The 24199-nt window shown below is 69.9% G+C and overlaps 5 protein-coding genes across 19 annotated transcripts; 3 read left to right on the top strand and 2 right to left on the bottom strand.

Annotated features, from left to right (window-relative positions):
• Positions 1 to 23: 23 nt before the first annotated feature.
• AP1M2 (adaptor related protein complex 1 subunit mu 2) lies at positions 24 to 3879 on the top strand. Its single transcript, XM_032094587.1, has 13 exons — positions 24 to 39; positions 639 to 733; positions 1062 to 1218; positions 1311 to 1378; positions 1479 to 1609; positions 1680 to 1827; positions 2188 to 2314; positions 2384 to 2526; positions 2751 to 2822; positions 2897 to 3055; positions 3266 to 3391; positions 3573 to 3648; positions 3768 to 3879. The coding sequence occupies exons 2-13, from the start codon at positions 692 to 694 to the stop codon at positions 3788 to 3790; spliced, it is 1272 nt and encodes a 423-aa protein (XP_031950478.1). The 5' UTR covers positions 24 to 39; positions 639 to 691; the 3' UTR covers positions 3791 to 3879.
• A 200-nt stretch (positions 3880 to 4079) lies between these two features.
• Positions 4080 to 8331, top strand: KRI1 (KRI1 homolog). The gene is given in 20 exon segments (XM_032094512.1): positions 4080 to 4191; positions 4465 to 4532; positions 4608 to 4713; positions 4796 to 4901; positions 4992 to 5049; positions 5165 to 5214; positions 5304 to 5400; positions 5489 to 5563; positions 5638 to 5753; positions 5832 to 5946; positions 6213 to 6308; positions 6388 to 6558; positions 6626 to 6701; positions 6779 to 6861; positions 7001 to 7145; positions 7342 to 7472; positions 7553 to 7617; positions 7709 to 7804; positions 7908 to 8076; positions 8078 to 8331. Coding segments are annotated over 20 exon segments (2154 nt in total). The 5' UTR covers positions 4080 to 4109; the 3' UTR covers positions 8327 to 8331.
• Positions 8332 to 8460: 129 nt separating this feature from the next.
• On the bottom strand, positions 8461 to 11694 carry ATG4D (autophagy related 4D cysteine peptidase). Of its 15 annotated transcripts, none has more exons than XM_032094528.1 (11): positions 11512 to 11694; positions 11120 to 11203; positions 10722 to 10895; positions 10519 to 10610; positions 10071 to 10323; positions 9912 to 9976; positions 9547 to 9742; positions 9371 to 9449; positions 9211 to 9287; positions 9001 to 9117; positions 8461 to 8926 (listed from the first exon to the last, which is right to left on the bottom strand). In XM_032094528.1, exons 1-11 carry the CDS (start codon positions 11660 to 11662, stop codon positions 8466 to 8468), a joined length of 1749 nt encoding a protein of 582 aa, XP_031950419.1. In that variant the 5' UTR covers positions 11663 to 11694; the 3' UTR covers positions 8461 to 8465. The 15 variants fall into 15 exon arrangements, with proteins under 15 accessions (XP_031950419.1, XP_031950416.1, XP_031950428.1 ...); XM_032094536.1 differs by having other exon boundaries at positions 8674 to 8926; positions 9547 to 9764; positions 10071 to 10269; positions 10509 to 10610; XM_032094535.1 differs by having other exon boundaries at positions 8674 to 8926; positions 9547 to 9764; positions 10519 to 10590.
• A 304-nt stretch (positions 11695 to 11998) lies between these two features.
• KEAP1 (kelch like ECH associated protein 1) lies at positions 11999 to 16056 on the top strand. The gene is made up of 6 exons (XM_032094523.1): positions 11999 to 12187; positions 12882 to 13499; positions 13666 to 14345; positions 14591 to 14796; positions 15202 to 15378; positions 15593 to 16056. Exons 1-6 carry the CDS (start codon positions 12080 to 12082, stop codon positions 15784 to 15786), a joined length of 1983 nt encoding a protein of 660 aa, XP_031950414.1. The 5' UTR covers positions 11999 to 12079; the 3' UTR covers positions 15787 to 16056.
• Positions 16037 to 23770, bottom strand: BEST2 (bestrophin 2). The gene is made up of 17 exons (XM_032094423.1): positions 23692 to 23770; positions 23046 to 23263; positions 22731 to 22825; positions 22267 to 22500; positions 21610 to 21764; positions 21152 to 21229; positions 20773 to 20925; positions 20599 to 20679; positions 20356 to 20507; positions 19671 to 20046; positions 18517 to 19123; positions 17789 to 18189; positions 17200 to 17371; positions 16717 to 16861; positions 16499 to 16594; positions 16337 to 16413; positions 16037 to 16255 (listed from the first exon to the last, which is right to left on the bottom strand). The coding sequence occupies exons 2-17, from the start codon at positions 23195 to 23197 to the stop codon at positions 16104 to 16106; spliced, it is 3126 nt and encodes a 1041-aa protein (XP_031950314.1). The 5' UTR covers positions 23198 to 23263; positions 23692 to 23770; the 3' UTR covers positions 16037 to 16103.
• Between the last annotated feature and the right edge of the window lie 429 nt (positions 23771 to 24199).

The following is a 24199-nucleotide window of genomic DNA, read 5'->3' as shown; positions in this document are numbered from 1 at the left end:
GACCGGAGGATGCGGGGGGGGGGCTCCGGGGGTCTGGAGGTGCGGGAATTCTCCAGGGTGGGGAATTTGAGGGTACGGGGACCTCCCCGAGGGGGGATCTGGGGGTCTGGGGGCTTGGGTACCACCAGATTGGGGGATGCTGGGATACAGGGACCCCCCCACGGAGAGGGTCTGGGGATGCGGGGACCCCCCAGAGTGGAGGCCGCGGGGGTACAAGGACCCCCCGAGGGAGGATCCGGGGGTTTGGGGATGCAGGGGCCACCCGGGGTGGGGATGTGATAGTTGGGGGGGTGTGGAGACCCCTCCTGAGGGGATGTACGGGGGGTCTGGGGTGCAGTGACCCCCAGCGTGGGGAATCCGGGAGTCAGGGGCTGCGGGGACCCCGTGATGTGAAGAGACCCCCAGGGTGGGGCACCCAGATACCCAGGGGTCCCACCCCCACCCCCTTTGAACCATCTCGGGGGGTCCCACCCCACGCCCGCCCCCACTCTAAAACTGTGGGGTCGGGCTGGAGGCGGCCGAAGCCCCCGTGGAGTGGCCGAGCCCGGGGGTCCCGCCGAGGGCCGGGGTGGGAGCCCCGCGGGGGGGCCGTGGGGCGGGACCGTCCCCTTTAAGGCCCCGCGCGCCCCTGGGCGCAGCCGCTCACCTGGGCAGGTGACGGTGCCGGAGGTGACGGTGCCGCGCGGGCGCCATGGCCGCCTCCGCCCTCTTCATCCTGGACCTCAAGGGGAAGGTGAGACCCCCGCCACCACCCCAAACCCCCCCGGGGGACACCCGTCTGTCCCCTCTGGCCTTGGAGGTCAGCCGAGGTCAGTGGCGGTGACCCCCGTGACCCCGATTTTGGGAGATGGGGGTGTCCCACTTGTGAGCCCCTCCCCCGCCACGACCACCCCAAAGCCTGCCGGGGGTCACCCCGGTGTCCGGGGTGGGGGACACCCGGCTGTCCCCTCTGCCCTTGAAGGTCAGCCAAGGTCAGTGGCGGTGACCCCCGTGACCCCGAGGTGGGGTGAGCGCTTTGGGAGGGATGTCCCCATTCCTGATCCCTCCCCGTCGCCCCACAGCCGCTGATCAGCCGCAGCTACAAGGGGGATGTGGGGCTGGGGGAGATCGAGCACTTCATGGGGGTCCTGCTGCAGCGGGAGGAGGAGGGGACCCTCACCCCCGTGCTGACCCACGGCCACGTCCACTTCCTCTGGATCAAGCACGCCAACCTTTACCGTATCCTTCGGGACCACCCCCGGATCCCACCCCGGGACCCCCCCAGCCCCGGGGACCCCCCGGCGCCCCCCTTTTTCCTTAACCCCCCGCAGTGGTGGCCACCACGAAGAAGAACGGGAACGTCTCCTTGGTCTTCTCCTTCCTCTATAAGGTGGTGGAGGTGAGCTGGGGATCTCAGCGGGGGTCGAGGGGTGAGGGTCACCCCAAGCCGGGGTGTCCCCTCCCGGGGGGGTGACAGAGGCGCTGGGTGCCCCCTCCAGGTGTTCTGTGAGTACTTCAAGGAGCTGGAGGAGGAAAGCATCCGCGACAACTTCGTCATCATCTACGAGCTGCTGGACGAGCTGATGGACTTCGGGTTCCCGCAGACCACGGACAGCAAGATCCTGCAGGAGTGAGTGTGGGGAGGGGCCCGGGGGGCAGCGGGACCCCCCCAGAGCCCCCTCACACCCCCTCCGCCTCAGGTACATCACCCAGGAGGGGAACAAGCTGGACACGGGCAAGTCGCGTGTCCCCACCACGGTGACCAACGCGGTGTCCTGGCGCTCCGAGGGCATCCGGTACAAGAAGAACGAGGTGTTCATCGATGTCATCGAGTCGGTGAACCTGCTGGTGAGGGGGCACGGCGGGGAGTGGGGCTGGGTGGGGAGGGGGACTGGGGTGGGAAAGGGATGGGGATGGGAATGGGGTGAGAAAGGGATGGGGATTGGGGTGGGAAAGGGATGGGGATTGGGGTGGGAAAGGGATGGGGATTGGGGTGGGAAAGGGTTTGGGGTGGGAAAGGGATGGGGATTGGGGTTGGGTAGGGAAGGGGATTGGGGTGGGAAAAGGATGAGGATGGGGATGGTGATCGGGATGTGACAGGGACGAGGATGGTGACGGTGACGGGGCTGGTAATGAGGGCAGGGACGAGGATGGGGCTGACGATGAGGACGGAGCCGGTGCCGGTTCCAAGGCAGGCCGTGCCCGCAGGTGAGCGCCAATGGCAGCGTGGTGCTGAGTGAGGTGGTGGGCACCATCAAGCTGAAGGTTTTCCTGTCGGGAATGCCAGAGCTGCGCCTGGGCCTCAACGACCGCGTCCTCTTCGAGCTGACAGGCCGTGAGTGCCGCAGGTGGGGGGCTCAGCCCTGGCCCCGCTGCCCCTCCTGAGCCCCCCGCTCCCTCGCAGGGGGGAAGAACAAGTCGGTGGAGCTGGAGGACGTGAAGTTCCACCAGTGCGTCCGTCTGTCCCGCTTCGACAACGACCGCACCATCTCCTTCATCCCCCCCGACGGCGACTTTGAGCTCATGTCCTACCGCCTGCACACGCAGGTGGGGACGGGGACCCGGGCTGCAACCCCTGTCTGGAGGCTGGAAACCCAGTCTGGGAGTTTGGGGCCACGGTCTGAGGGGTGGGACCCTGCTCTGTGGGGCTGGGACCCCTCTCCATGTGTCCAGCACCACTGTCCATGTGGCCAGGACCCCTCCTGGCGTGGTGGGGACACCCGTGGGACCCCGTTAGGGGACGCCAGGGGTGACCCCTGTGCCCCCCTCAGGTGAAGCCACTCATCTGGATCGAGTCCATCATCGAGAAGTTCTCCCACAGTCGGGTGGAGATCATGGTCAAGGTGAGCCCAGGGATCCCCCCATCCCTCAGGGACCCCCAACCGGCCCCTGACACCCCCCCGCATGTCCCCTCCAGGCCAAGGGCCAGTTCAAGAAGCAGTCAGTGGCCAACGGGGTGGAGATCGCAGTGCCGGTGCCCAGCGATGCCGACTCCCCCAAATTCAAGACCACGGTGGGGTCAGCGCGGTACCTCCCGGAGCGGAACGTGGTCATCTGGAGCATCAAGTCCTTCCCAGTGAGCGGCCCGGCCCGGGGGTCCCCCCCTGGCCCCCCAGCCCCTGCCCCCCAGCCCGGGGTGGCCCCCATCCCCTGCCCCCTCTTCCAGGCTCTCCCCCGCTCCTTGTCCCCCCATCCTCGGCTGTCCCCCCATCCTGGGCTGTCCCCCCGTGTCCCCCCCGTTCGGGGGTGGCTGCGGGGGTCCCCACGTGCCGGTGCGGGGTCGCAGGGGGGGAAGGAGCACCTGATGCGCGCCCATTTCGGGCTGCCCAGCGTGGAGAAGGAGGAGGAGGAGGGGCGGCCGCCCATCGCCGTCCGCTTCGAGATCCCCTACTTCACCGTCTCGGGCATCCAGGTGCCCTGGGGGGGCCGGGGGAGGGGGTCCCAGAGGGTTTGGGGACAGGATTGTGGAGGGAAGTGGGGTCTCTGGGGGGTTTGGGGTCCCTGGGAGGGGGGACGGAGGGTTTGGGGAGAGGATGGGGGTCCCGGGGGGTTGTTGGGGTGCCCGGTGGGGGTAACTCCCCACATCCCCCCAGGTGCGGTACATGAAGATCATCGAGAAAAGCGGGTACCAGGCGCTGCCGTGGGTGCGCTACATCACCCAGAGCGGGGGTGAGTCGGGACCCCCGGGACCCCCGCCCCGGGGCCCCAGAATTCCCCAAGTACCCCCAAATCTCCTTGGGACCCCCAGCCCGGGTCCCCCCTTCCCACCTCTTCTCTGTCTCTTGCAGATTACCAGATCCGCACCAGCTGAGGTGGTCTCCCATGGAGCCCCCCCCGTCTCGGGTTCCCCCCCCACGCCCACCCCCCTCCTCTGCCCCAATAAAGATGGATCTGAGCCCACCTGTCCCGCTGGCCTTAGGGGAGTGGAAACAGAGTGGGGGGGTCCTGGCTCCAGCCTGGGGGTCCCGGGGCGAGAGGGGCGATGTGGGGGGGAATCGGTTTGGGGGCGCAGGACGACGCGGTGGGTCCCACCTGCTCCCTTGGGCGCCGTTGCCCTTTTAAGAGGGAGAAGGGGCGGGGCGCTCTTTGTCACGTGGCGGCGGAAGTGCCGGGCGGTCACGTGGGCGGCCATGGCGGAGCCCAAGCTCCGCGTGAACGCGGCGTTCGCGGAGCGCTACGGGCGGTACCGGCGGCGGGAGGAGCTGCAGCGCCGTGAGACACCGGGAACGGGCCCGGGAGCGGGGGGAGACGGGAGGGATCGGGCGGGACTGGCGGCGGGAGGAGCTGCAGCGCCGTGAGACACCGGGAACGGGCCCGGGAGCGGGGGGAGACGGGAGGGATCGGGCGGGACCGGCGGCGGGAGGAGCTGCAGCGCCGTGAGACACCGGAACGGGGGGAACGGGACCGGGATCGGGGGGAGCCGGCTCCGGGCCGGGGGTGCCGCTGACTCCCCCGGTGCTGAGGGATCCCGGTGCCCCCCGGCAGTGCGGGACCGCTATGGGGACAGCGGCGACAGCGACAGCGACAGCTCCGAGTCCAGCGGGGACGACGTGGTGAGTTGGGGGTCCCGGGGGGTCCCGGGGTCCCTCAGCCCTCCCGGACCCCCCTGATCTCCAGCCCCCCCCCAGGCCTTGGACCCCCGGGAGGAGCGGGAGTTCTACCGGACCCTGGCGCTGCTGAAGACGCGGGACCCCCGGATTTACCGGGCGGACACCACGTTCTACACCCGGGAAGGTACCGGGGGGGCCGCTCTGAACCACGGGGGTCCCCAAAACCCGGGGGGGGGGGGCCCAAAACTCATCCCGTCCCTCACCAGAATCCGAGGAGGAGGAGGATGGTGAGGAGGAGGAGAAGGAAGAGCGCCCAGCCAAGCCGATGTTCCTGAAGGATTACGAGAGGAAGGTGGTGCTGGAGAAGGAAGGGTGAGGAGGGGGCGTTCGGGGAGGGGAGTTTGGGGGGTTTTGGGGGTTTCTGAGCCCCCCCGGGGCGCCCTGACCTTCCCCTCCCCACAGCAAATACGTGGACGAGGAGGATGAGGAGGATGAAGAGGCGGCAGCCAAGCGGAGGAAGGTGAGGGTGGGGGGGAGGTGGGACCCCTCTGACCCCCCCCAAACCCCTGTGACCCCCCATGACCCCCCCAAACCCCTGTGACCCCCCCATGACCCCCCAAATCCCTTCCCCCCAGGTCGAAGCCTCCCAGAGTTACGCGGAAGAGCAGCGGGCGCTGAAGGAGAGGTGAGGGGGGGCCCGCGGGGTTTGGGGGGTCCTGGGGGGGCTGTGGGATTTTGGGGGGCCTTCGGGTGACCCCGGACCTCCCCCCGCAGTTTCCGAGCCTTCGTGGCCGACAGCGAGGAGGAGGAGGAGGAGGAGGAGGAGGGAGGGGCCCTGCTCCGGCCACGAGTCCGATCCCAGGAGGAGAAGGTGAGGGGGGAGCTGGGGGACCCCGGGGGGGGTTTTGGGGTCCTGGGGAGGGTTTTGGGGGTCCCCCACTGACGCCATTTCCCCCCAGGAGCGGGAGGAGGAGCAGTACCTGCGCTGGCTGCGGGGCCAGGCCGAGGCCCCCCCGGAGCCGCTGCAGGACCTGGTGAGGGGCTGGGCGCTGTGGGGGGGGTCCCGGGGGGTGACCCCCGGCTCTGAGCCCCGCCCCGCACCCCCCAGGAGCCCCTGCAGAAGTTCTGGTCGGACCCGGCGCTGGAGCCGGGCGAGCGATTCCTGCGGGATTATCTCCTGGGCAGCGGCTTCCGCGAGGAGGAGGAGGAGGAGGGGGACGAGGGGTGAGCGGGACCCCAGACCCCTCCCCGTTACACCTGGATCCCCCCCCAGAGCCCCTGTAACCCCCCCGGCCCCCCCAGGGCATCCCTCCCCTCCCTGGACGACTCCTCGGACGAGGGAGAGCAGTTCCTGCAGCGGCAGCAGGAATTCGAGCGCCGGCACAATTTCCGCTTCGAGGAGCCGGGAGCGGCTCAGGTGGGAAAAACGGGGGAGGGGAGGGAAATTGGGGGGTGGGGGGCAAGAATTGGGGGTGGGAGACAAAAACGGGAGAGGGGGCAAAATGTTCATGGGGTAGGGAGAGGATTCACAGGGAGGAGTTTGGGGTGGAGTTTGGGGATCCCTGACCCTTTCTCCCCCCATATCCAGATGTTCCCACACCCCATTCCCAGTTTGGGGGTTGGGGGGGCTGATTTTGGGGGCAGTTCTGGGGGTCCCTGACCCATTCTTCGCCCCCACCCCAGATCCAGACGTTCCCACGCCACATCCCCACCTCGGTGCGGCGCCGGGACGAGCGGCGCAAGGAGAAGCGGGAGCAGATCCGCGAGAGGAAGAAGAAGGTGAGGAGGATCCTGGGGGGGTTTTAAGGGATCCTGGGCGGCCCCCCGCACCCACCTCACCCCTTTTTTCCCCCCCCAGGATCGGGCACGGCGCCGGGAGGAGCTGAAGCAGCTGAAGAACCTGAAACGGCAGGAGCTGGCCGCCCGCATCGCCCGCATCCGCGACGCCTCCGGCTCCGACGCCTTCGGCCTCACCGACTCCCTGCTCCAGGAGGATTTCGACCCCGCCCGCCATGACCGCCTCATGGCCGTGGGTGTCCCAATCCCGACCCCCCTGTGCCTCCCAGCTCCCGCTGATCCCCCTTTTCTCCCGGCAGGAATGGTTCGGGGAGGAATACTACGGCCGGGGCGAGGAGGAGAAGCCGCAGTTTGAGGAGGAGGAGGGGCTGGATGGTGAGTGGGGGGTCCCAGGGGGGGCCCCAGTCTGTCCCCCCCCTTCTCCTGGTGTCACCGTGTCTCCCATCCTGCAGATGAGTGGAACTGGGACGCCTGGACGGGGCGGGAAGAGGGGGAGCCCCAGGCAGAGCCGCACTGCGAGGACCCCGACTTTGTGGTGAGGGCGATGAGGAGGAGACCCCCCCCTTGGAATGAGACCCCCACTGGAGCTGAGGCCGGGCAGAACTCGGCACAGGGATGGGGGTCCCAGATCGGGGGGTGCAGTCCCCTCCCCACTGACCGCCCCCCCCCCCCAGATGGACGCGGATTACGTCCCCGAGGCCCCCCTGGACCCCGTGGCCCCCCCGGCCCGGGCCCCCCCCGAGGTGTCCTTTGGGAAGAAGCGGCGGAAAACGAAGTTCCGGGAGGCCCTGGAGCGGGAGAAGCCCCGGTTCGACCCCGGTGAGCGACGTGACCCCAAATTCCTGAGAACCCCCAAAATCCCGATCCCACCCCAAATCCTTGGGACAACACCCCCAGGTCCCTGATACCCCCCCAAAATCCTGATCTCCCCCCCAATCCCCATGACCCCCAAACCCCTGAGTCCCCCCGAACCCCCCCAGAGCCCCCCAGAGCTCCCCATCCCCCCATCCCGCAGCCTCCGGCCCCTTCGAGCAGTACCTGGACGAGTTCTACGCCCTCGACTTCGAGGACATGGTTGGGGACCTCCCCTGTCGCTTCAAGTACCGCCGGGTCCTGCCCTGCGACTTCGGCCTCACCACGGACGAGGTAAAACCCCCCAGGACCCCCCGGACCCCCCCTGGGGGCGCTGGGACCCCCAAAACCTTTCCCCTGTCCTTTCCCCCCAGATCCTGGCAGCCGATGACAAAGAGCTGAACCGCTGGTGCTCCCTGCGCAAGACCTGCATGTACCGGTGAGGGGGGGCCGGGGGGGCTCGGGGGGGTCCTGGCTGCCCCCCGGGATGGGGGAGGGGCTCACGGACCCCCCCCCCCCCCCACCCCCAGCTCGGAGCAGGAGGAGCGGCAGGACCAGGCCAATTACAGCCGGCGGGCGCAGAACCTCGGGAGGAAGCACCAGATCCTGAGATCCCTCGTGGCTGAGTATGGGGGGAGTGGGCGGGTTTGGGGGGGTCTCGGGAAGGTTTTTGGGGTGTTCACACCTCCCCCGACCCCCCCCCTCACCATCACACCCCCCCCCCCACAGACCTGAGGAGCCGGAGGCAGCGCCGGCGAAGCCGAAATTTGGGAAGAAACGCCGGGAGAAGAGGAAGCGTCAGGAGGAGGCGGGAAAAGGGGAGCCCCCTGCGGCCCCCCAAAATCCCGGGGCTCCCCGGCGCCGGGGGGGGGCCCCCCTGGGCGCGGCCGTGCGCTTGGGGGGGCCGGGAGTTCAGCGGGAAGAGGCTGGAAGCCTTCGGCCTCAACCCCCGCAGGCTCCGGTTCCGGCAGCTCCAGCGGCAGCGGGGAAAGGAGCGGGGGGAGAAAGCTGGGGAGCCCCCAGAGAAACCCGGGAAAAACTCTGGGAGCAGCGGGAAAACTTCCGGGAGCAGCGGGAAAATGGCAGCCGTCAATGGGAAAAAACAGAAACGCAGGAAAAACGCCCCAAATCCCCAAAAAAACACCTGAAACCCTCGGAAAAACACCGGAACCGCCTCAAAAAACTCCAGAAGTTCTGGAAAAACGCCAGAAACCTCGGGAAAACAATGGGACCTTCCTGGAAAAGCAGTGGAACCTTCTGGGAAACCACGGGGACGCTGAGCTCGATTCAAGTTCTCTTTATTTGGGGGGGGGGCGTGGCCGGGGGGGTCCTGAGTGGAGCAATAAATAACCCCCCCCCCACCCTGAGCAGCCTCTGACAGTGAATTCGGGGGACCCCGGGAATTTGGGGGGGTCCCCAAATTGGAGTGTGAGGGGTCCCCAGAGCTGGGGGGTCCTGGGGTGGAGGAGGGGCAGTAGTGACCCAAAGCAGCCCCAGTTTGAGGGGGGGAGGTGCCCGCGGCCCCCCCGAGCCGCGGCTGCAGCTCCCGGGGCCGATCCAGTGTTCGGGGGGTCCGGGGGGGCTCAGAGGAAAACGAACTCGTCGGAATTGGGTTTTTTGGGGCGTTTCCCCCGGCGGGGCAGGGAAGGGGGCGGCCCCGGGGGGGTGTCCAGGGCCTGGTCCTGAGCGTGACCCTCGGCCAGCGTGAAGATGGGATAACGCTCCGGAGCCGAGGGGGGGGCCAGCACCTGGAAAAGGGGGGGTCAGCACCGGGAAAAGGGGGGGGACACCCCAACCCCTCCCCCCCCCCCAAGGGACTCACCCGGGCCAGGTCCCCCCAGAGCTGCTCCAGCTCCGTCCCGCCGGCATAGAAGCCGAAGGTGCAGCTGGGATCCATCTTCCCGAAGGGCATTTTCCGCGGAAAACAGCAGTGGAAAGACTTGGGGAGGCAGCAAAAGGTTTTTTTTGGGGGCGTCACAAATCACTGAGCCCCCCCCGGCCCCCCCAGAGCCCCTTTTTGGGGTGCACCCACCTGGAGCGGGAATTTCTCCCGGGCCGTGTCCACGCTGGCCTGGCAGAGGTGCGGGTCCAGGTAGAGCAGGGAATCGCCTGGGCGGGGGCACGGAGGGGTTGGGCACCCCCGGGACCCCCGGGGACCCCCCCCGGGACCCCCCCTCCCGCGGGATCGGCACCTTGGAAGCCGAGGAAGAAGAGCGAGTGCCGCGGTTTTCCGCCGATGATGCCGAGGCAGGAGCGGAGCTGGAGCAGCTCCTGCGGGGACGCGGAGGGGGACACGCGGTGGCACCGGGAATGGCGCCGGGATTGACTCCCCGACACCGGGGTCGCCCCCGGTCGCCCCCAGACCCACCTTGACACACTCCACGTACACGGGGTTCAGGCTCTCGCCCCCCAACCGCGCCGGTACCAGCAGGACGAGGCCGCGGCGCTGCCCCGGCGCCCCCGGCGTTCCTGATCCCGGTGTCCCGTGTCCCGAGGCTCCCGGTGCTCCGTGTCCCGGCGCTCCCGGTCCCGCTGTTCCCCCCTCGGGGTCGCCCCGCACCAACCTAGCCACGTCCCCCTTGTAAACTACAAAAAAAGGGGGGGGGGCTGCTCATTCCCGGCCGCCCCAAGCCCCCTGGAACACCCCCAACCCCACAGGAACACCCTAAACCCCCCTGAAAACCCCCTCAATCCCCTCCGACACCCCCAATTCGGGGAGGGGTCCCCCCGTACCGGTGCAGTCCTGGGCCACGTAGACGGCGAGCCCGGGGGTCTCCGTGCAGGATTCCACGGCCCCCCTGAGCGGGACGGGAACGGTGGGTCCGGGGGGGTCCCGGCGTGTCCCCCCCCACCCCCACGGGGGTCCCCCCGAGCCCCCCCGGCCCCGCTCACCGCAGCAGGTGCGCGGCGATGGCGGGGCCGAACCAGTCCCCGGCGCTCTTCCCGAACTCCCGGCCCAGCTCCACGAGCCGGTGGATCCCGAACGGGGCGCGGGGGTGGTCGGAGAACCAGGACACGATGGCGCGGTGCCGCTGCTCCGCGTCCCGGAGGGCTCGGGGGGATCCCGGGGGGGGCCGTGTCCGTCCAGGGGAGTCCCGGAGCTTCCCCGGGGGGTCCCGTGCCTGTCCCGAGGGGTCCCGTGTCCCCCCGAGGGACTCCGTGTCCATCCTGGGGCGTCCCGTATCCACCCCAGGCGGTCCCTGTCCATTCTGGGGGGGTCGCATCCGTCCTGGGGGGTCCTGGGTACATCCCAGGGGGTCCCGTGTCCACCCAGGGGATCCGGTGTCCGGCCTGGGGGATCCATGTCCATCCCGGGGAACCCTCGGGCCATCCCGTGTCCGGCCTGGGGGGTCACGGCTCCTCCGGGTCCCCCCCGGTTCCAGTTCCAGCAGCGCCTCCGGCCACGTCCAGTCTGGAAGGGAGTGGGGGACACTGGGGGGGGGGGGGGGCTCGAGGAGTCCCCTCAAGGTTTTGGGGTGCCATGGAGGTTTTGGGGTCTCCCTCGGGTTTGGGAGTTTCTCCCCGGGTTCGGGGGTCCCTTACCCCGGCCCAGCAGGTGCAGCACGAGCCCCTGGCCCAGCAGCATCTGGGCGCTGCGCAGGGTGCAGCCCCAGCCGCAGTCCGTGGTCCGGGGGGTCCCGGGCAGCGCGGGGAAGCCGCTGCGGTACGTGAACCACAGGCGGGAGCAGAAATCCCGCCGGAACCGCGCCAGCTCCTCTGGGGGGAGGGAAAAGAGGGTGTGGGAGACCCCCGAGACCACCCTCAGACCCCCTCAAATCCCCTCAAATCCCCCGGGGGGGGCCGGGAATCCAGAGCAGAAATCCCACTGGGACCGCGCCTGACACTCGGTGCGGGATAAAAAGGGAGTGGGAGACCCCCGAGCCCCCCCGAGCCCCCCCGAGCCCCCCGAGCCCCCGCAGCCCCCCGGGGGTCCCGCTCACCCCCGTTCCCCGGCGCGTAGACCCTGCCCAGCAGGTACAGGGGGTCCCGCGGGCTGAAGTGGGGCCGCGGCCGCAGCGTCCAGCCTGGGGGGGCAAAGGGGGGTCACAGGGGACCCCAAATCTCGGCATCCCCAAATCCCCGGGACACCCCCGCCCCATCCCCGCGGTCCCGGGAACCGGCATCCCACCGACCCGAGGACCCCCGGACTCCGTCCCCCGCCCGGTGTCCCGGTGCCGCCCCCTTCCCGTATCCCGGTGTCCCGTTCCCGTATCCCGGTGTCCCTTTGCCGGTGTCCCGGTGTCCCGGTGCCGCCCCCTTCCCGCATCCCGGTGTCCCGGTGTCCCTCTGCCGGTGTCCCGGTGCCCTGCCGCTCCCGGTGTCCCGTTCCCACCGTATTTGACGCTGTTCCAGGCCGCGAGGACGCGGCCCCGCACGCGCTGCCCGCCCCGCTCGGCCCCGGGGGGGTGTCCCGGTGCCGGTCCCGGTGCCGATCCCGGTGCCGGTCCCGGGGGGGGTCCCGGTCCCTCGCCCCCCCCGCTCATGGCGGCGGCGGCGCGCGCGGGGGGGCGGGGCCCCGGCGGGGGCGGGACAAGGGGGCGGGGCCAGTGCGAGTGGGCGGGGCCAAACAGCGCGAGCCCGGTGGGGGCGGGGCCTGGCGCGGGGACCCCGGGGAGGCCCCGGAGACATTTCGGGGTCACTTTGGGGGTCCCGGGGACATCCCAGGTGACACTGGGGGGGGTCTCAGGGATATTTTGGGGTCGCAGGAACGCCCCGGGTGGCACTGGGGGGGTTGTAGGGGCATTTTGGGGCCACATCGGGAGTCACGGTGAGTGACAGCGGGGGCGGGGGGGTCTCAGGGACACTGCGGGGTCACGGAGACCCCCCCCAGGGACACCCCCGGTGCCACCACCACCCCCGGGACTCTTATTGAGGCGAGGGGCGTGGCCGTGGGCGTGTCCATGACGTCACAGGGCGTATCCGGGCTCTTATCGCGGCGGGGGCTCCGCGCGCTGCTTAGTCACGGCCCCACCCCCGCCCCCCCGGCCCCGGGGCCGCGGCATGGACCGGTGAGACCCCCAAAATATCCCCAAAACACCCCCCGGGACCCCCAAAATACCCCCCGCGACACCCCGGTACCGGCACGGACCGGTGAGATCCCCAAAATGCCCCCGAAATAGCCCCAAAATACGCCCGGGACCCCCAAAACAACCCCCCCGAGCCCCCTAAAATATCCCCAGGACACCCCGGGATCGGTACGAGGCGGTGAGACCCCCAAATACGCCCAAAACAAAGCCCGGGACCCCCCAAAATACCCCCCCGCGACAGCACCGGCAGCGGGGCCGCTGCGTGGGGCGTGAGATCCCCCAAAATAGCCCAAAAATGCTGCTCGGGACCCCCAAAATCCACCCTCGGACACCCCAAAATACGCGCGGGACACCCCAGTTGGGGAATTGGGGGGACACTGGGGATCCCCCCGGGCCTCACTTTCCTCCTTGATGCCCCTCCTCAAGCCCCTTTTTCTGTCTTTCCGGACCCCCCACCCCCCAAAAGACGCCCGGACCCCTCCCCAAAGGGTCCCTATGATGCGGGGGGGGCGGGGCTGTGCCCCCTCCCCACCCTCCGTGCCTCAGTTTCCCCCCCTCTAACCCTATTTTTCTCCCTCCCTAACCTCCCCAACCCCATTCTCGGGAGATCCTGACCCCCACCCGACCTTCCCTGCCTCAGTTTCCCCCGTTCTAACCCTATTTTCTCCCCCCACAGCCTCTCCATCACCCCATAACCCCCCCCAACCCGGGGGGTCCCGGCTGCTCTCCCACCATGTCCTGCCCGTCCCCGCCGCCCCCGGAGTGTCCGGCCGAGGTGACGCCGTCCCCGTCCTCGGCGGGTCCGTCCCGGTACACGCTGTCCGAGCACCCGGGGGCTGCGCTGGCCGCCATGAACGAGCTGCGCCTCGAGGGCCACCTGTGCGACGTGACCCTGCGCGTGCGGCACCGGCGGGACGTGCCGGCCACCGAGCTGCGGGCGCACCGCGTGGTGCTGGCGGCCGCCAGCCCCGTGTTCCGCGCCATGTTCACGGCCGGGCTGCGCGAGCGAGGCCTGGCCGAGGTGCCCATCGAGGGCGTCCACCCGCGGGCCATGGAGCGCCTGGTGGAGTTCGCCTACACGGCGGCCGTGGCCGTGGGCGAGCGCTGCGTGCTGCCGCTGCTGCACGGGGCCCTCATGTACCAGGTGGACGCCGTGGTCAGGGCGTGCTGCGCCTTCCTGGGCGGGCAGCTGCACCCCAGCAACGCCATCGGCATCGCCGCGCTGGCCGAGCGCCTGGGCTGCCTGGAGCTGCAGCAGAAGGCCCGCGAGTACATCTACATGAACTTCGCTGAGGTGAGGAGGGGGACCGGGGGGCTCGCCAGGAATCTGGGGACCAACGGCGAGCACCTGAGCGGCCTCGAGCTGTGAGCTCCGTGCAGGAGGAGTTCCTGTCCTCGGGGCGTCGGTTTTTAGCTGTTTGCCGGAGTTTCCCTCAGCTTTCCCCCCCTTTTCCCCGCAGGTCTCCAAGCAGGAGGAGTTCCTGTCGCTGTCCCACTGCCAGCTGGCCACGCTGGTCAGCCGGGACGAGCTGAACGTGCGCTGCGAGTCCGAGGTGTTCCAGGCGTGCGTGGCCTGGGTGCAGCAGGACCGGGGGGCGCGGGCCCCGTTCCTGCCGGCGCTGCTGCGCGCCGTGCGCTGCCACGCACTCACCCCGCGCTTCCTGCGGGCGCAGCTCCGCCGCCGCCACGACCTCGGCCGCGACGCCCTGCGCTACCTGGCCCGCGTCTTCCGCGACCTGGCCCTGCACAAGCCCTCGCGGGACCCCCCCGGCAGGACCCCCAAGGTGCGGCAGCTGATCTACGCGGCCGGGGGGTACCTGCGGCGCTCGCTGAGCACGCTGGAGGCGTTCGACCCCGTGGAGGGCTCCTGGGTGCGGCTGGCGGCGCTGGAGACGCCGCGCTCGGGGCTGGGGGGCTGCGCCGTGGGGGGGCTGTTCTACGCCGTGGGGGGCAGGAACAACTCGCCCGAGGGCAACACGGACTCGGCGGCCGTGGACTGCTACAACCCCGTCAGCGGGCGGTGGTCGCCTTGCGCCCCCATGAGCGTCCCCCGCAACCGCATCGGGGTGGGCGTCATCGACGGCCTCATCTACGCCGTGGGGGGGTCCCACGGCTGCACCCACCACTGCTCGGTGGAGAGGTGGGTGAGGGGCGTGGGGGGGGGGGGGCACGGGGGTGGGGCGGGAATGGGGGGCTGGGGGTGTAAAAAGGGGCTGGGGGGTAAATGTGGGGCTGGGGGTGTAAATGGGTCTGGGGAGGAGCCACATGGTGGATCCAACGGGGGGGAGGGGGGCTGAACCCCTTTGGGGGTCCGTGGGGGTCTGACAGAGGGGTTTGTGTTCCTTTTGGGGGTCCCTGGGGGTCTGACCCCGTTGTGCCCCCCAGGTACGAGCCCGAGCGGGACGAGTGGGCGCTGGTGGCGCCGATGGGGACGCGGCGCATCGGGGTGGGGGTGGCGGTGCTGAACCGGCTCCTTTACGCCGTCGGGGGCTTCGACGGCAGCGCCCGGCTGCGCTCGGCCGAGCGGTACCACCCCGAGAGGGACAGCTGGCAGCCCATCCCCCCCATGGCCACCGTCCGCAGCGGCGCAGGTGGGGCTGGGGGCGGTCAGGGGGTGCCGGAGGGGCTTAGAGGGGTCTCAGAGGGGTTTTGGGGGGGGGGGGGGGCTGGACCCACCTGCAGAGGTCCTCCTGGAACGCCGTCCCTGCTGTGGTCACCGGCCAGGTGGGGCTGGGGGGATTTAGAGGGGTTTGGGGGAGATCTGGAGGATTTTGGGGGGAGTTCGGGAGGTTCTGGAGGGGTCCCAGTGGGGTTTGGGGCTGTCTGACCCCCATATTCCCCCCCAGGGGTCTGCGCCCTCAGGCACTCTCTGTGTCAGGGCGGGGTTTTGGGGGTGCCTCTCTGGTTTTGGGTTATTTTTGGGACTTTCTGGGCGTTTCCAAGGCTGCTCTGTCGGTTTTTGGGGGTCTCTGAGCCCCCCCGTCGCTCCCCCCCAGGGGTCTGCGCCCTCGGGAACTGCCTCTATGCCATGGGGGGCTACGACGGGACGCAGCAGCTCAGCAGCGCCGAGCGCTTCGAGGTGGACACCGAGACCTGGAGCTTCGTGGCTCCCATGGGACACCGCCGGAGCGCCCTGGGGGTCACGGCCTTCCGGGGCAGGATCTACGTCCTGGGTACGGGCAGGGGGCTGGGGGGGCGCTGAGGGGTCCTGGGGGTTTTTTAGGGGACTCCTGGGGTCTCTCTGGGACTCTGGGAAGGGTCCTGGGGTCTGTCTGGGGTTCCTGCTGCTCCTTGGGGTCTTTGGGACTTGGGGGGGGTTTCTGGAAGTCTGAGGGGTCTCTGGGGCTTTCTGGGGGGGTCCAGCCTGACCCGGTTCCCCGCTGGCAGGGGGCTACGATGGCCACTCGTTCCTGGAGTCGGTGGAGTGCTACGACCCCGAGGCCGATGCCTGGACCGAGGTGACCCCGATGCCCTCGGGGCGCAGCGGGCTGGGGGTGGCCGTCACCATGGAGCCCTGTCACCCCGAGCCCCCCCCCGAGGAGCCGCCCCCCGAGGAGCCCCCCCCAGGCGGGCCCTGCTGACCCCGGCGCCGCCGGGGGGGCCGGGGGGGCTCTGGGTGCAGCCCCACGCCCGGAATTCTGGAGTTTGCCCAACCCCCCCAAATCCATCCCCCACCGGTGGCGGATTGAGGGGCACGAGGGGTGCAGATGTCACCGAGACCCCCCCCAAAACCTCACAGGACTTTTGCTGCGGTGCCCTCCCCGATTCCCCCACCTTCGGCCCAGGTTTTGGAGCCGTTCTGGTGATTCCCAGCTGCCCTTGGAGCGAAAATAAAGCGATTTGTGATTTAATGGGGAGGGAGGCTCTCCGGGGCTCTGCCAGGATTGGTGGGGGGGTTTCAGGGTGACAGGGGCTCCCTGGGGAGCACCGGGGGTCTCCGGGGTCTCCACTCGGTGGGCACGAGGCCCCACAGGTAATCGCTGATGAAGGTCCCCGAGTGCTGCTCCTCGTCTATGTCCAGGGGCACGGCGATGTCAGGGCCGTAGTGAACTGTGGGGGGCAAAACCCGGGGGGTCACGGGCTGGGAGGGGGTCCCAGGGGTGTTTTGGGGGTGTTTTAGGGGTCACTCACTGCCCCTGATCCGCCCCGGCCCCGCGCTGCAATCCCAGTCGATCCTGCTGATCTCGTAGTACACCTGCGCCACGTACCTGGGGTCGGGGGAGGCATTTGGGGTCTCAGCAGGGGTTGCAGGGGTCCCAGGGGGTGGGTCTGGGGGTCCCCGTCCCCACTCACGCGTCAGGAGGAAGGCTGGGGTCCTCCTTGTCCTCCTTGTGCTGCTCCAGCTGCCTCAGCTGCTCCTGCAGCTCCTCCAGCGCCAGGCGCAGCGCCGTGCGGGGGGTCAAGGGAAACACCGCACCCAAAAAGCCCCCCAGGACCCCAAATCCTCCCCCAGAGACATCAAATCCCGAGGGATCCCCACGCCCCGCCGCCCCAGGACCCCCTCAGGATATTGGGTTTTGTCCTTGGCGCTGCTCAGCGTCCCCCGCGCCCGCTCCAGCTCCGTGTCCAGCTCCTGGCTGCGGCCCCGGAGCCGCTGGACATCGGCCTGGACGTCCTGGAGGCGCTGGAACACCTTGGCCTCGGCCTCGGCCAGATCTGGGGGGCAGCGAGGGTCAGCTGGGGGGGGTCACCTGGGACGGGGGGGCAGCGAGGGGTTTGGGGGGCAGTGGAGATGTGCAGTGGGGAGGGGATCGGGTGTCACTGGGGGGTGTTTGGTGTTGCTGGTGGGTGTTCAGGTGTCACTGGGGGGTGTTTGGTGTTGCTGGTGGGTGTTCAGGTGTCACTGGGGGGTGTTCAGGTGTCACTGGGGGGTGTTTGGTGTTGCTGGTGGGTGTTCGGGTGTCACTGGGGGGTGTTCGGGTGTCACTGGGGGGTGTTCGGGTGTCACTGGGGGGTGTTTTGGGGTGCAATGGGGACGTTTTGGGGTCACCCACCCTTGGCGATGTCCCGGGCCTTGCCCTGTGTCTCCAGCAGCCGTGTTTCCAGGCGCTCCCGGCGCTCGAGGCCGCGGCGCAGCAGCTCCTCGGTGCAGCCCGAGCTCAGCTCCCGCAGCAGCTCCTGGCTCAGCTCCTCCAGCTCCTCCAGCGGGGCGGCGTCCGCGGTGCCCTGGGGACGGGGGAGGCGCGGAATGGGGAAAAAACGGGGGATGAGGGCACCGGGATTCGGTGCTGTAAAATCGAAACGGGCCTTTAAAGGATGTTCCCGTAAGGAGACGGGATAACGGGAGGAGAGGTGGGTGCGGCGCTGGGGAATGGGGGGGAAATGGGACGAGGGGGTGACAGGGAAAGGGGAGCACCTGGACTGGGGGGGGGTCCCCGAAGTACCGGGGGAGGGGGCGAGGGGCAGCCCCGAGGTTTGGGTGGGGAAAGGCCTCGGTTTGGGGGGGCTCAGCGGCCTGAGGGGGTGGGGGTGGCTCTGCGTGACACGGGGACCCCTGGACTCCGGGACCGCGTTAATCCCCCCCTCCCCATTACCGGGGGGCACCTCCCTCCCCGTTCCCGGGCTCATTTTTTCCCCCTTAACCATTTTTTCCTCTCTTTGTCCCGGGGCTCCGTTCCGCGCGCTGCGTTTGAACCGGGCGGGGCCGCTCCGCGCATGCGCAGCCGCGCTCCCCCGCGCGCCGCGATGGTTCCGCCCGTCCTGCGTGACCCCGTCCGCGTCCCGCCCGCCCCGCAGCTCCGCCGCTTTGGTTCCCCCGCTCCGCTGGGTCCCGGCGCGGAGCCGCCTCCGGTGATGGCGGCGGCGGCGGCGGCGGCGGGCGGGGGGAGCCGCGGACTCTGGGGGCGTCTGGGGGACACCCGCCTCGGTGAGGGGGGTCCCGGAGGGGCTCAGGGCGACGGGAACCTCGGGGGAGAGGGACCGGGCCCTCGCGGGGGGCGGGTCCGGGGGACTCCGGTTGGGGTTTTCCCGGGGGGTCCCAATTCCTACCAAAAGAGGGGTCTGGGGGTGTCCCTGGGCCCTTAGAGGGGTTTTGGGGGGGGGGGTTGGGGTGACCTACGACCCGAGGGGGTCCCCAAAACCTCTCATTTGGGGCGTCTACCAAAAGGGGGTCTCGGGGGGTCTCGGGGGTCTCCCCAGCCCCTCCCTCTCTCCCGCTGTGTCCCAGCCCAGCCCAAACCGTGCCTTTCCTGTGGATCCCGCACACCCCAAGGGGGACGTTCCCCTTTCCCGGGGGTCTCCCCCCGGCGCTGACCCCCCTCCCCAATTCCCGCAGGCCGCTGGTGCCGGGCGCTGCTCCAGGATTATTCCACCTCTCTCCGCGAAGCCGCGGCCGGAGCCCGGCGCCGTCCCGCGGCCACTGCGGCTGCCCTGGGCGTCCTGGGCGTCTCGGCCGCCTTGGCCAGCTCCGTGCCGGACCTGGAGTCGCTGGAAAGCGCGGCGGTGGCGGCGGGGGCGACGCTGGGGCAGCTCCCGCCGGGCTCCCGCAGCCCCCGCGCCGAGCGCCACGTCCTGCGGCTGCTGCGGCTGCGGGAGCGCGGCCGGATCCGCGTCCGCAGCCTGGGGCTGGTGGCCGTGGCCGGGGCGTCCCCGCACGGCAGCGACCCCGCGCTCTACTCGGCGCTGTGCCCGCACCTGCGGCCGCGGCCCCGCGATTTCGGGGCGCTGCTGCTGGACGTGGGGTTCCTGGGGCGCTGGTGGCTGCTGGAGCGGGCGCTGCGCGACTGCGATGTCAACGAGGAGGAATTCCGACACCTCCCGGAGCCGCTGCGCCGCCTCGACCCCCGCGACCTGCGCTCGGAGCGCAACGAGCGGCTCCACCGGGAGCGGCTGCGGCCCGTGGTGCTGAGCGAGGCGGAGATCGGCGGGGATGGGGTGGGGTGAGCGGCGGGAGGGAGCCCCGGCCGGTGGGGCTCGGGGCTGCGGTGAAAAGGGGCGGCTGTGACCCCCCTCCCGCTCCCGGCTCGTCGAACCCATAAAAGCTTGGTTGTGGCTCGGAGTTTTGCTCGGAGGGTTCCTGAAGTCGGCGGGATAATTCCGGGGGGCGTTTGTTCCCCAAAAAATAAAAAAAACAACCCGGGGGGTGGGCGCGAGCGGTGACATCGCAGAGCCACGGGCGGGAGTTTCGGAGGTGGAATTCTGGATGCGCAAGTTTGGATGTGGAATTCTGGAGGTGGGATTCTGGGGCTGGAAATTTGGATGTGGAATTCTGGAGGTGGGATTTTGGATGTGGGAATTTGGAGGTAGGATCTTTGGAGGTGGAATTCCGGAGGTGGGATTTTGGATGTGGGAATTTGGAGGTAGGATCTTTGGAGGTGGAATTCCGGAGGTGGGATTTTGGATGTGGGAATTTGGAGGTAGGATCTTTGGAGGTGGAATTCCGGAGGTGGGATTTTGGATGTGGGAATTTGGAGGTAGGATCTTTGGAGGTGGAATTCCGGAGGTTTCTGGGATTTCCTTCCCATGCTAAATCCAATCCCTCGTTCCCGTTCCCATCCAGGAGCCCGCGGCCCGAATTTGGGTCCCGCCTCCACAATTCAATCATTTCCCGGCAAATCCTCTGGGTCTTTATTGGCGGGGCTCGGACGGGGTTCGGCCGCAGGTTTTGGGGTCCCCCCGTTAAACCGCGTGCTCGGCGCTGGGGTGCAGCAGCCACCGGTCCTGGGGGTCCCCGTCCCCCGGGGGGGGGCTCGGGGCCGCCCCCCCCCTCGGAGCTGCTCTTGCGGCGCAGCAGGGACAGGCGGCGGGGGCCGGGGGGGGCCCGCGGGGCGGGGTCCGGGGGGGCCCCCAGGGGGTCCCCGATGTCCTCCAGCGGCTGGAACTGCATCTCCTCCTTGGCCAGGCTGCGGGGGGGGCGGGGTCACCCCAAAAATCCCCTAAAAGCCCTCCCCAGGGAACCCCAGAAACCCCCCAGACACCCGGGCTTGCCCCAACCTCCCCAATTCCCAATTTTGGGGTCACCCGGGGGGAGACTCAGAAGGTCTGGGGGGTCCCAGGGTGGGGGATTCCTGGGGGCTTCGGGTTTCCTGGGGTTTGGGAGTTCCCAGGATGTTCAGCTCCCGCGCTGGGGGGATCCCAGAGTGGGCGTTCGAGGGGATCCCGGGATTTTGGGAGGCTCCCGGAGGATGGGGGGAATTTGGGGCGCCACTCACGTCACGTCGAAGGCGGACCCCTGGAAGGTGGGGTGGCGCGGGGGCGCGGCCGCGGCCGTGTAGGGCGCCTGGGGACTGGCGGCGTCCCAGTAACGATCCCGCTCCAGCGCCGGCACCTCCCCGTACAGCTCATCCACCGCCAGCATCGACACCTGCGGCCGGCCACCCGCCTGGTCACCCGGCCACCCTCCGGTCAGCCGGCCACACCCCCGGACAAGCGGTCACCCCTCTCCCCGCCCCCACCTGGAAGTTGCGGTCGATCAGGGTGTTGGTCTCGAAGTCGTCGTCGTCCTCCCCGAAGGGGTTAATGAGCTGCTCGGCCACCTGCGGCGGGGCCACCGTGTCGCCAGCGCTCGCAGGTGTCCCCGAGCCCCCCCGGTGTCCCCGAGACCCCCGTTTCTCCGCCTCCTCGCCCACCTTGAGCCACCCCACGTAGAAGAAGAACTGCAGCAGGGTGAACACGGGGACCCCCAGGTCCAGCTCGTGTCCCGCGTAGCCCTGGGCGGGGTCCAGGAACTGCCGCCCGATCAGGCAGGTGAGGAAGAAGGTGTACACGGCGATGGTCACCACCTGCGGGGACACCGGCGGCGTTGGGGACCTTCCGTGTCCCCCCCGCGCCCCTCTGTCCTGTCCCCTCCTGTCCCCCCCGTGTCCCCTCCCACCCTCACGCCCCCGCCTGTGTCACCCTGTGTCCCTTGCAGCCCCCCCGTGTCCCCCCAGCCCTGCCCAGTGTCCCCTGCCCCCCATCCCAGCCCTCCCAGAGCCCCCCAGTGCTCCCAGTGCTCCCAGTGCCCACCTGGGTGTAAACCAGCGGGACGCTGATCCAGTCGTAGTGGAACAGGAGGCTGCAGTGAGCCCGGAACCGGTTCAGCTCCTGGGGGGGGGGCAGCGGGGGGACGTCAAAGGGGGTCCCCAGAAAGTGTCAGGAGGTTTGGGAATGCTCAGTGGGGGCTGGGGGCAGCTCAAGGGGTCCCAGGGCGCGTCGGGGGCATCAGGGGGGTCCCCGGGAGTTGTCGGGGGTCTGGGGGGGGCGCTGGAAGGTTGGGGGGGTCATGAGGGTCCCGAGATTGGTCCGAGGGGTTTGGGGGGTTCTCAGGGGGTCCTGGGGAGTGGTGGGAGGGTTGGGAGGACTCAGGGGGATCTGGGGGAAAAGTGGGGAGGCTCAGGGGTGTTTAGGGGCACTTGGGGGGTTTAGGGGGCCTCAGCAGTGTCGGGGGCGCTGCGGGGGGGGGGTTTCGGGGGTGCCGGGGGTACCTCCATGAGCAGTTTGAGGGCACAGTCGTCCCTGACGCGCCCCTCGCGCCGCGCCTGCCCCGCCAGCGCCCCGAACCACGCGCAGGGCACCCAGAACTTGTTGTAGGGCGAGCGCAGCCCCTCGAGCCTGCGCCGCTCCTCGCGCGTCAGGAACCCTGCAGGGACCCCCCGGCGTCACCCCCGGACCCCGGGTGTAACCCCGGACCCAGGGTGTCCCCCCAAGCCCACAATGACACCCCTGAAACAGTGACATCACCCCTCCATTGGGACCCCCCTGATTTCACCCCCAAAGCCATGACGTCACCCCCCCGCCCCGTGACGTCACCCAGCAGCCCCTCAACACCACCCCCGTGGTGCCCGGTGACATCAGGTGGCCCCGCTGATGTCACAGCGGTCGGGGGAAGGTGATGCCTGAGCCTGTGACATCCTTGTGATGATGTCACACCCCCAGCGATGACATCACCGCTGTGATGTCACCCCCGTGCTGACGTCATTCCCTTAGGTGACATCGCAGCGACATCCTGGTGACATCACTGGTCACTCACTGGCCTGCACCGCGTGGTCAGCGGTGGGCAAGGCGCCAAGGCCACCGTGGCCGCCCCAACCCTCCCAGTGCCCCACCCCAGTGGCACCCTGGTGATGCCAGCGGTCACTCACCGGCCTGCACCAGGTGGTCAGTGGTGGGGAAGCGCTTGTACACGGGGGTGCTGACTGCCCGCAGCACCAGCAGCGCGGCCAGGCTGCCGTAGCGCAGCAGCGTCCGGCGCAGCAGCCGGCCCCGGGCGTCCGCGCCGTGGACGCTGCCAGCCACGGCCACCATCAGCCCGTCTGGCGCCGGCACCGTCCGGAACTGCCCCCACCAGCGCTCCAGCACCAGCGCCACGTAGAACCCTGCAGACGGGGATACTGGGGGCACTGGGTGCACGGGGAGGGGGCGCTGGGGGGGAGTGGGAGGTCATGGGGGGAGCCTGGGGGTCCCGGGGGGTGCTGGGGGCCGCTCTTGGAGTCCCGGGGTGATTCAGGGGGGTCTCGCCGAGCACAAAGGACACGGGGATGAGGCTGGTGGCTCTGTGGGGACACTGGGGAGTGCTGGGGGTCCCGGGGGGTTTCGGGGGTCTCACCAAGCACGAAGGACACAGGGATGAGGTTGGCTGATTTGTCACAGTACAGCACCAGCTTCTCGAAGAGGCGCCGCTGCGCCTCCGACAGCAGGAACCTGCCAGGGGACACTGGCCCTGTCACTGGCCCTGTAAGGGGACACTGGCCCTGCCACCAGCCCCGCAAGGGGACACTGGCTCTGCCATCGGCCCTGGCCCCCGATGGCTCAGGGACCCCCCCGGTGTCACCCCCGTGTCCCTACCATGTACCATCCATGTGCCCCCGTGTCCCCCCGGGTCCCCCCAGGGTCCCCCCATGTCCCCTCCGTGTTCCCGCACCGGTAGGCCAGGCTGAGCCCCAGGTAGGCGGCGAGGAAGAGCAGCAGCTCTCGGTACAGGAGTTTGTAGATGCTCCCCCGCCACAGCAGCAGCAGCTGCGAGAAGCCCCCGAACCGCGCCGTGGCCACGCGCGACGTGTAGGTCACCGTCATGGCGACAGCCGCGACACCGCGGGGACACCTGCGGGACACCGGGAGGACACCTGCGGATAGCCCCGGCTCCGGGGGAAACGGAAAAAGGCTCTGTGGGGACGGTGGGGACTCAGGGGACACCGTGGGGACACCCAGGGGATCCCCCCCAGCACCCTGGGGACACTGACCCCCAAAGGAGGACACCTGGGGACACCCCCTGGGGACACCCCAGGGACACTGACCCCAAAGGAGGACACCTGGGGACACCCCCGGCACACCCCAGGGACACTGACCCCAAACGAGGACACCTGGGGACCCCCGCGGACGCTCCACCCCAGGAATGCGACCCCAAGGGACATTGCAGGGAGGCACCCGGGGGTGTTGGGGACACCGAAATCCTGCGGGAGAGACACCAAATCAACCCCCAGGGACCTCCCCCCACCGCTGGGGACTCGCGCCGTGGCACCGCCACCCCCCGGGCCAGGCGCTGTCCCCTCCCCTTGTCCCCCCCTCACCTGCGGGCGAGCGGCCACCGCCGGTCCGGGGTCTGCGGCCACCGCCCCGGCCCGGCCCTTAAATCGCGGCGGGGGCGGGCCAGCCCGCGGGGGGTGACACGCGGGTCCTCGAGGGGACACGGGGGAGGGAGGGGGGGTGACAGGCGGGGGGGGGGGTCCTGCTGCAGCTCCCCGGGAGTGACCGCGCCGGTCCGGCCGGTCCCGAGCCCCCCGCCCGGGGCATGGGGGAGATTGGCGCCGGGGGGCTTGTTTTGGGGCCGGGGGCGGTGTTTTGGGGCCGGGGGCGGTGTTTTGGGGCCGGGGGGGCCCCGCCCGCGCCCCCCCCGCGGCTCTGGCTCCATCGCGGTGGCCTCGGGCCAGCGCCGGGGCCGCGGGGACAGATCCCAGCGGGGCGCGGGGACGGCGCGGGTGGGGAAACGGAGGAGGGGTGGCGGCCACGGGGACCCCCCAAAACGCCGCTGAACCCCGTCTCCACCCCCCCGGGACCCCGATAACCCCCCCCCGGGAC

This window comes from Corvus moneduloides, chromosome 32, assembly GCF_009650955.1.
Source record: "Corvus moneduloides isolate bCorMon1 chromosome 32, bCorMon1.pri, whole genome shotgun sequence".
In the NCBI taxonomy this organism is placed as follows: Eukaryota; Metazoa; Chordata; class Aves; order Passeriformes; family Corvidae; genus Corvus; species Corvus moneduloides.
The sequence above is the reverse complement of the archived record's forward strand: the minus strand, read 5'-3'. Positions and strand labels throughout refer to the sequence as shown.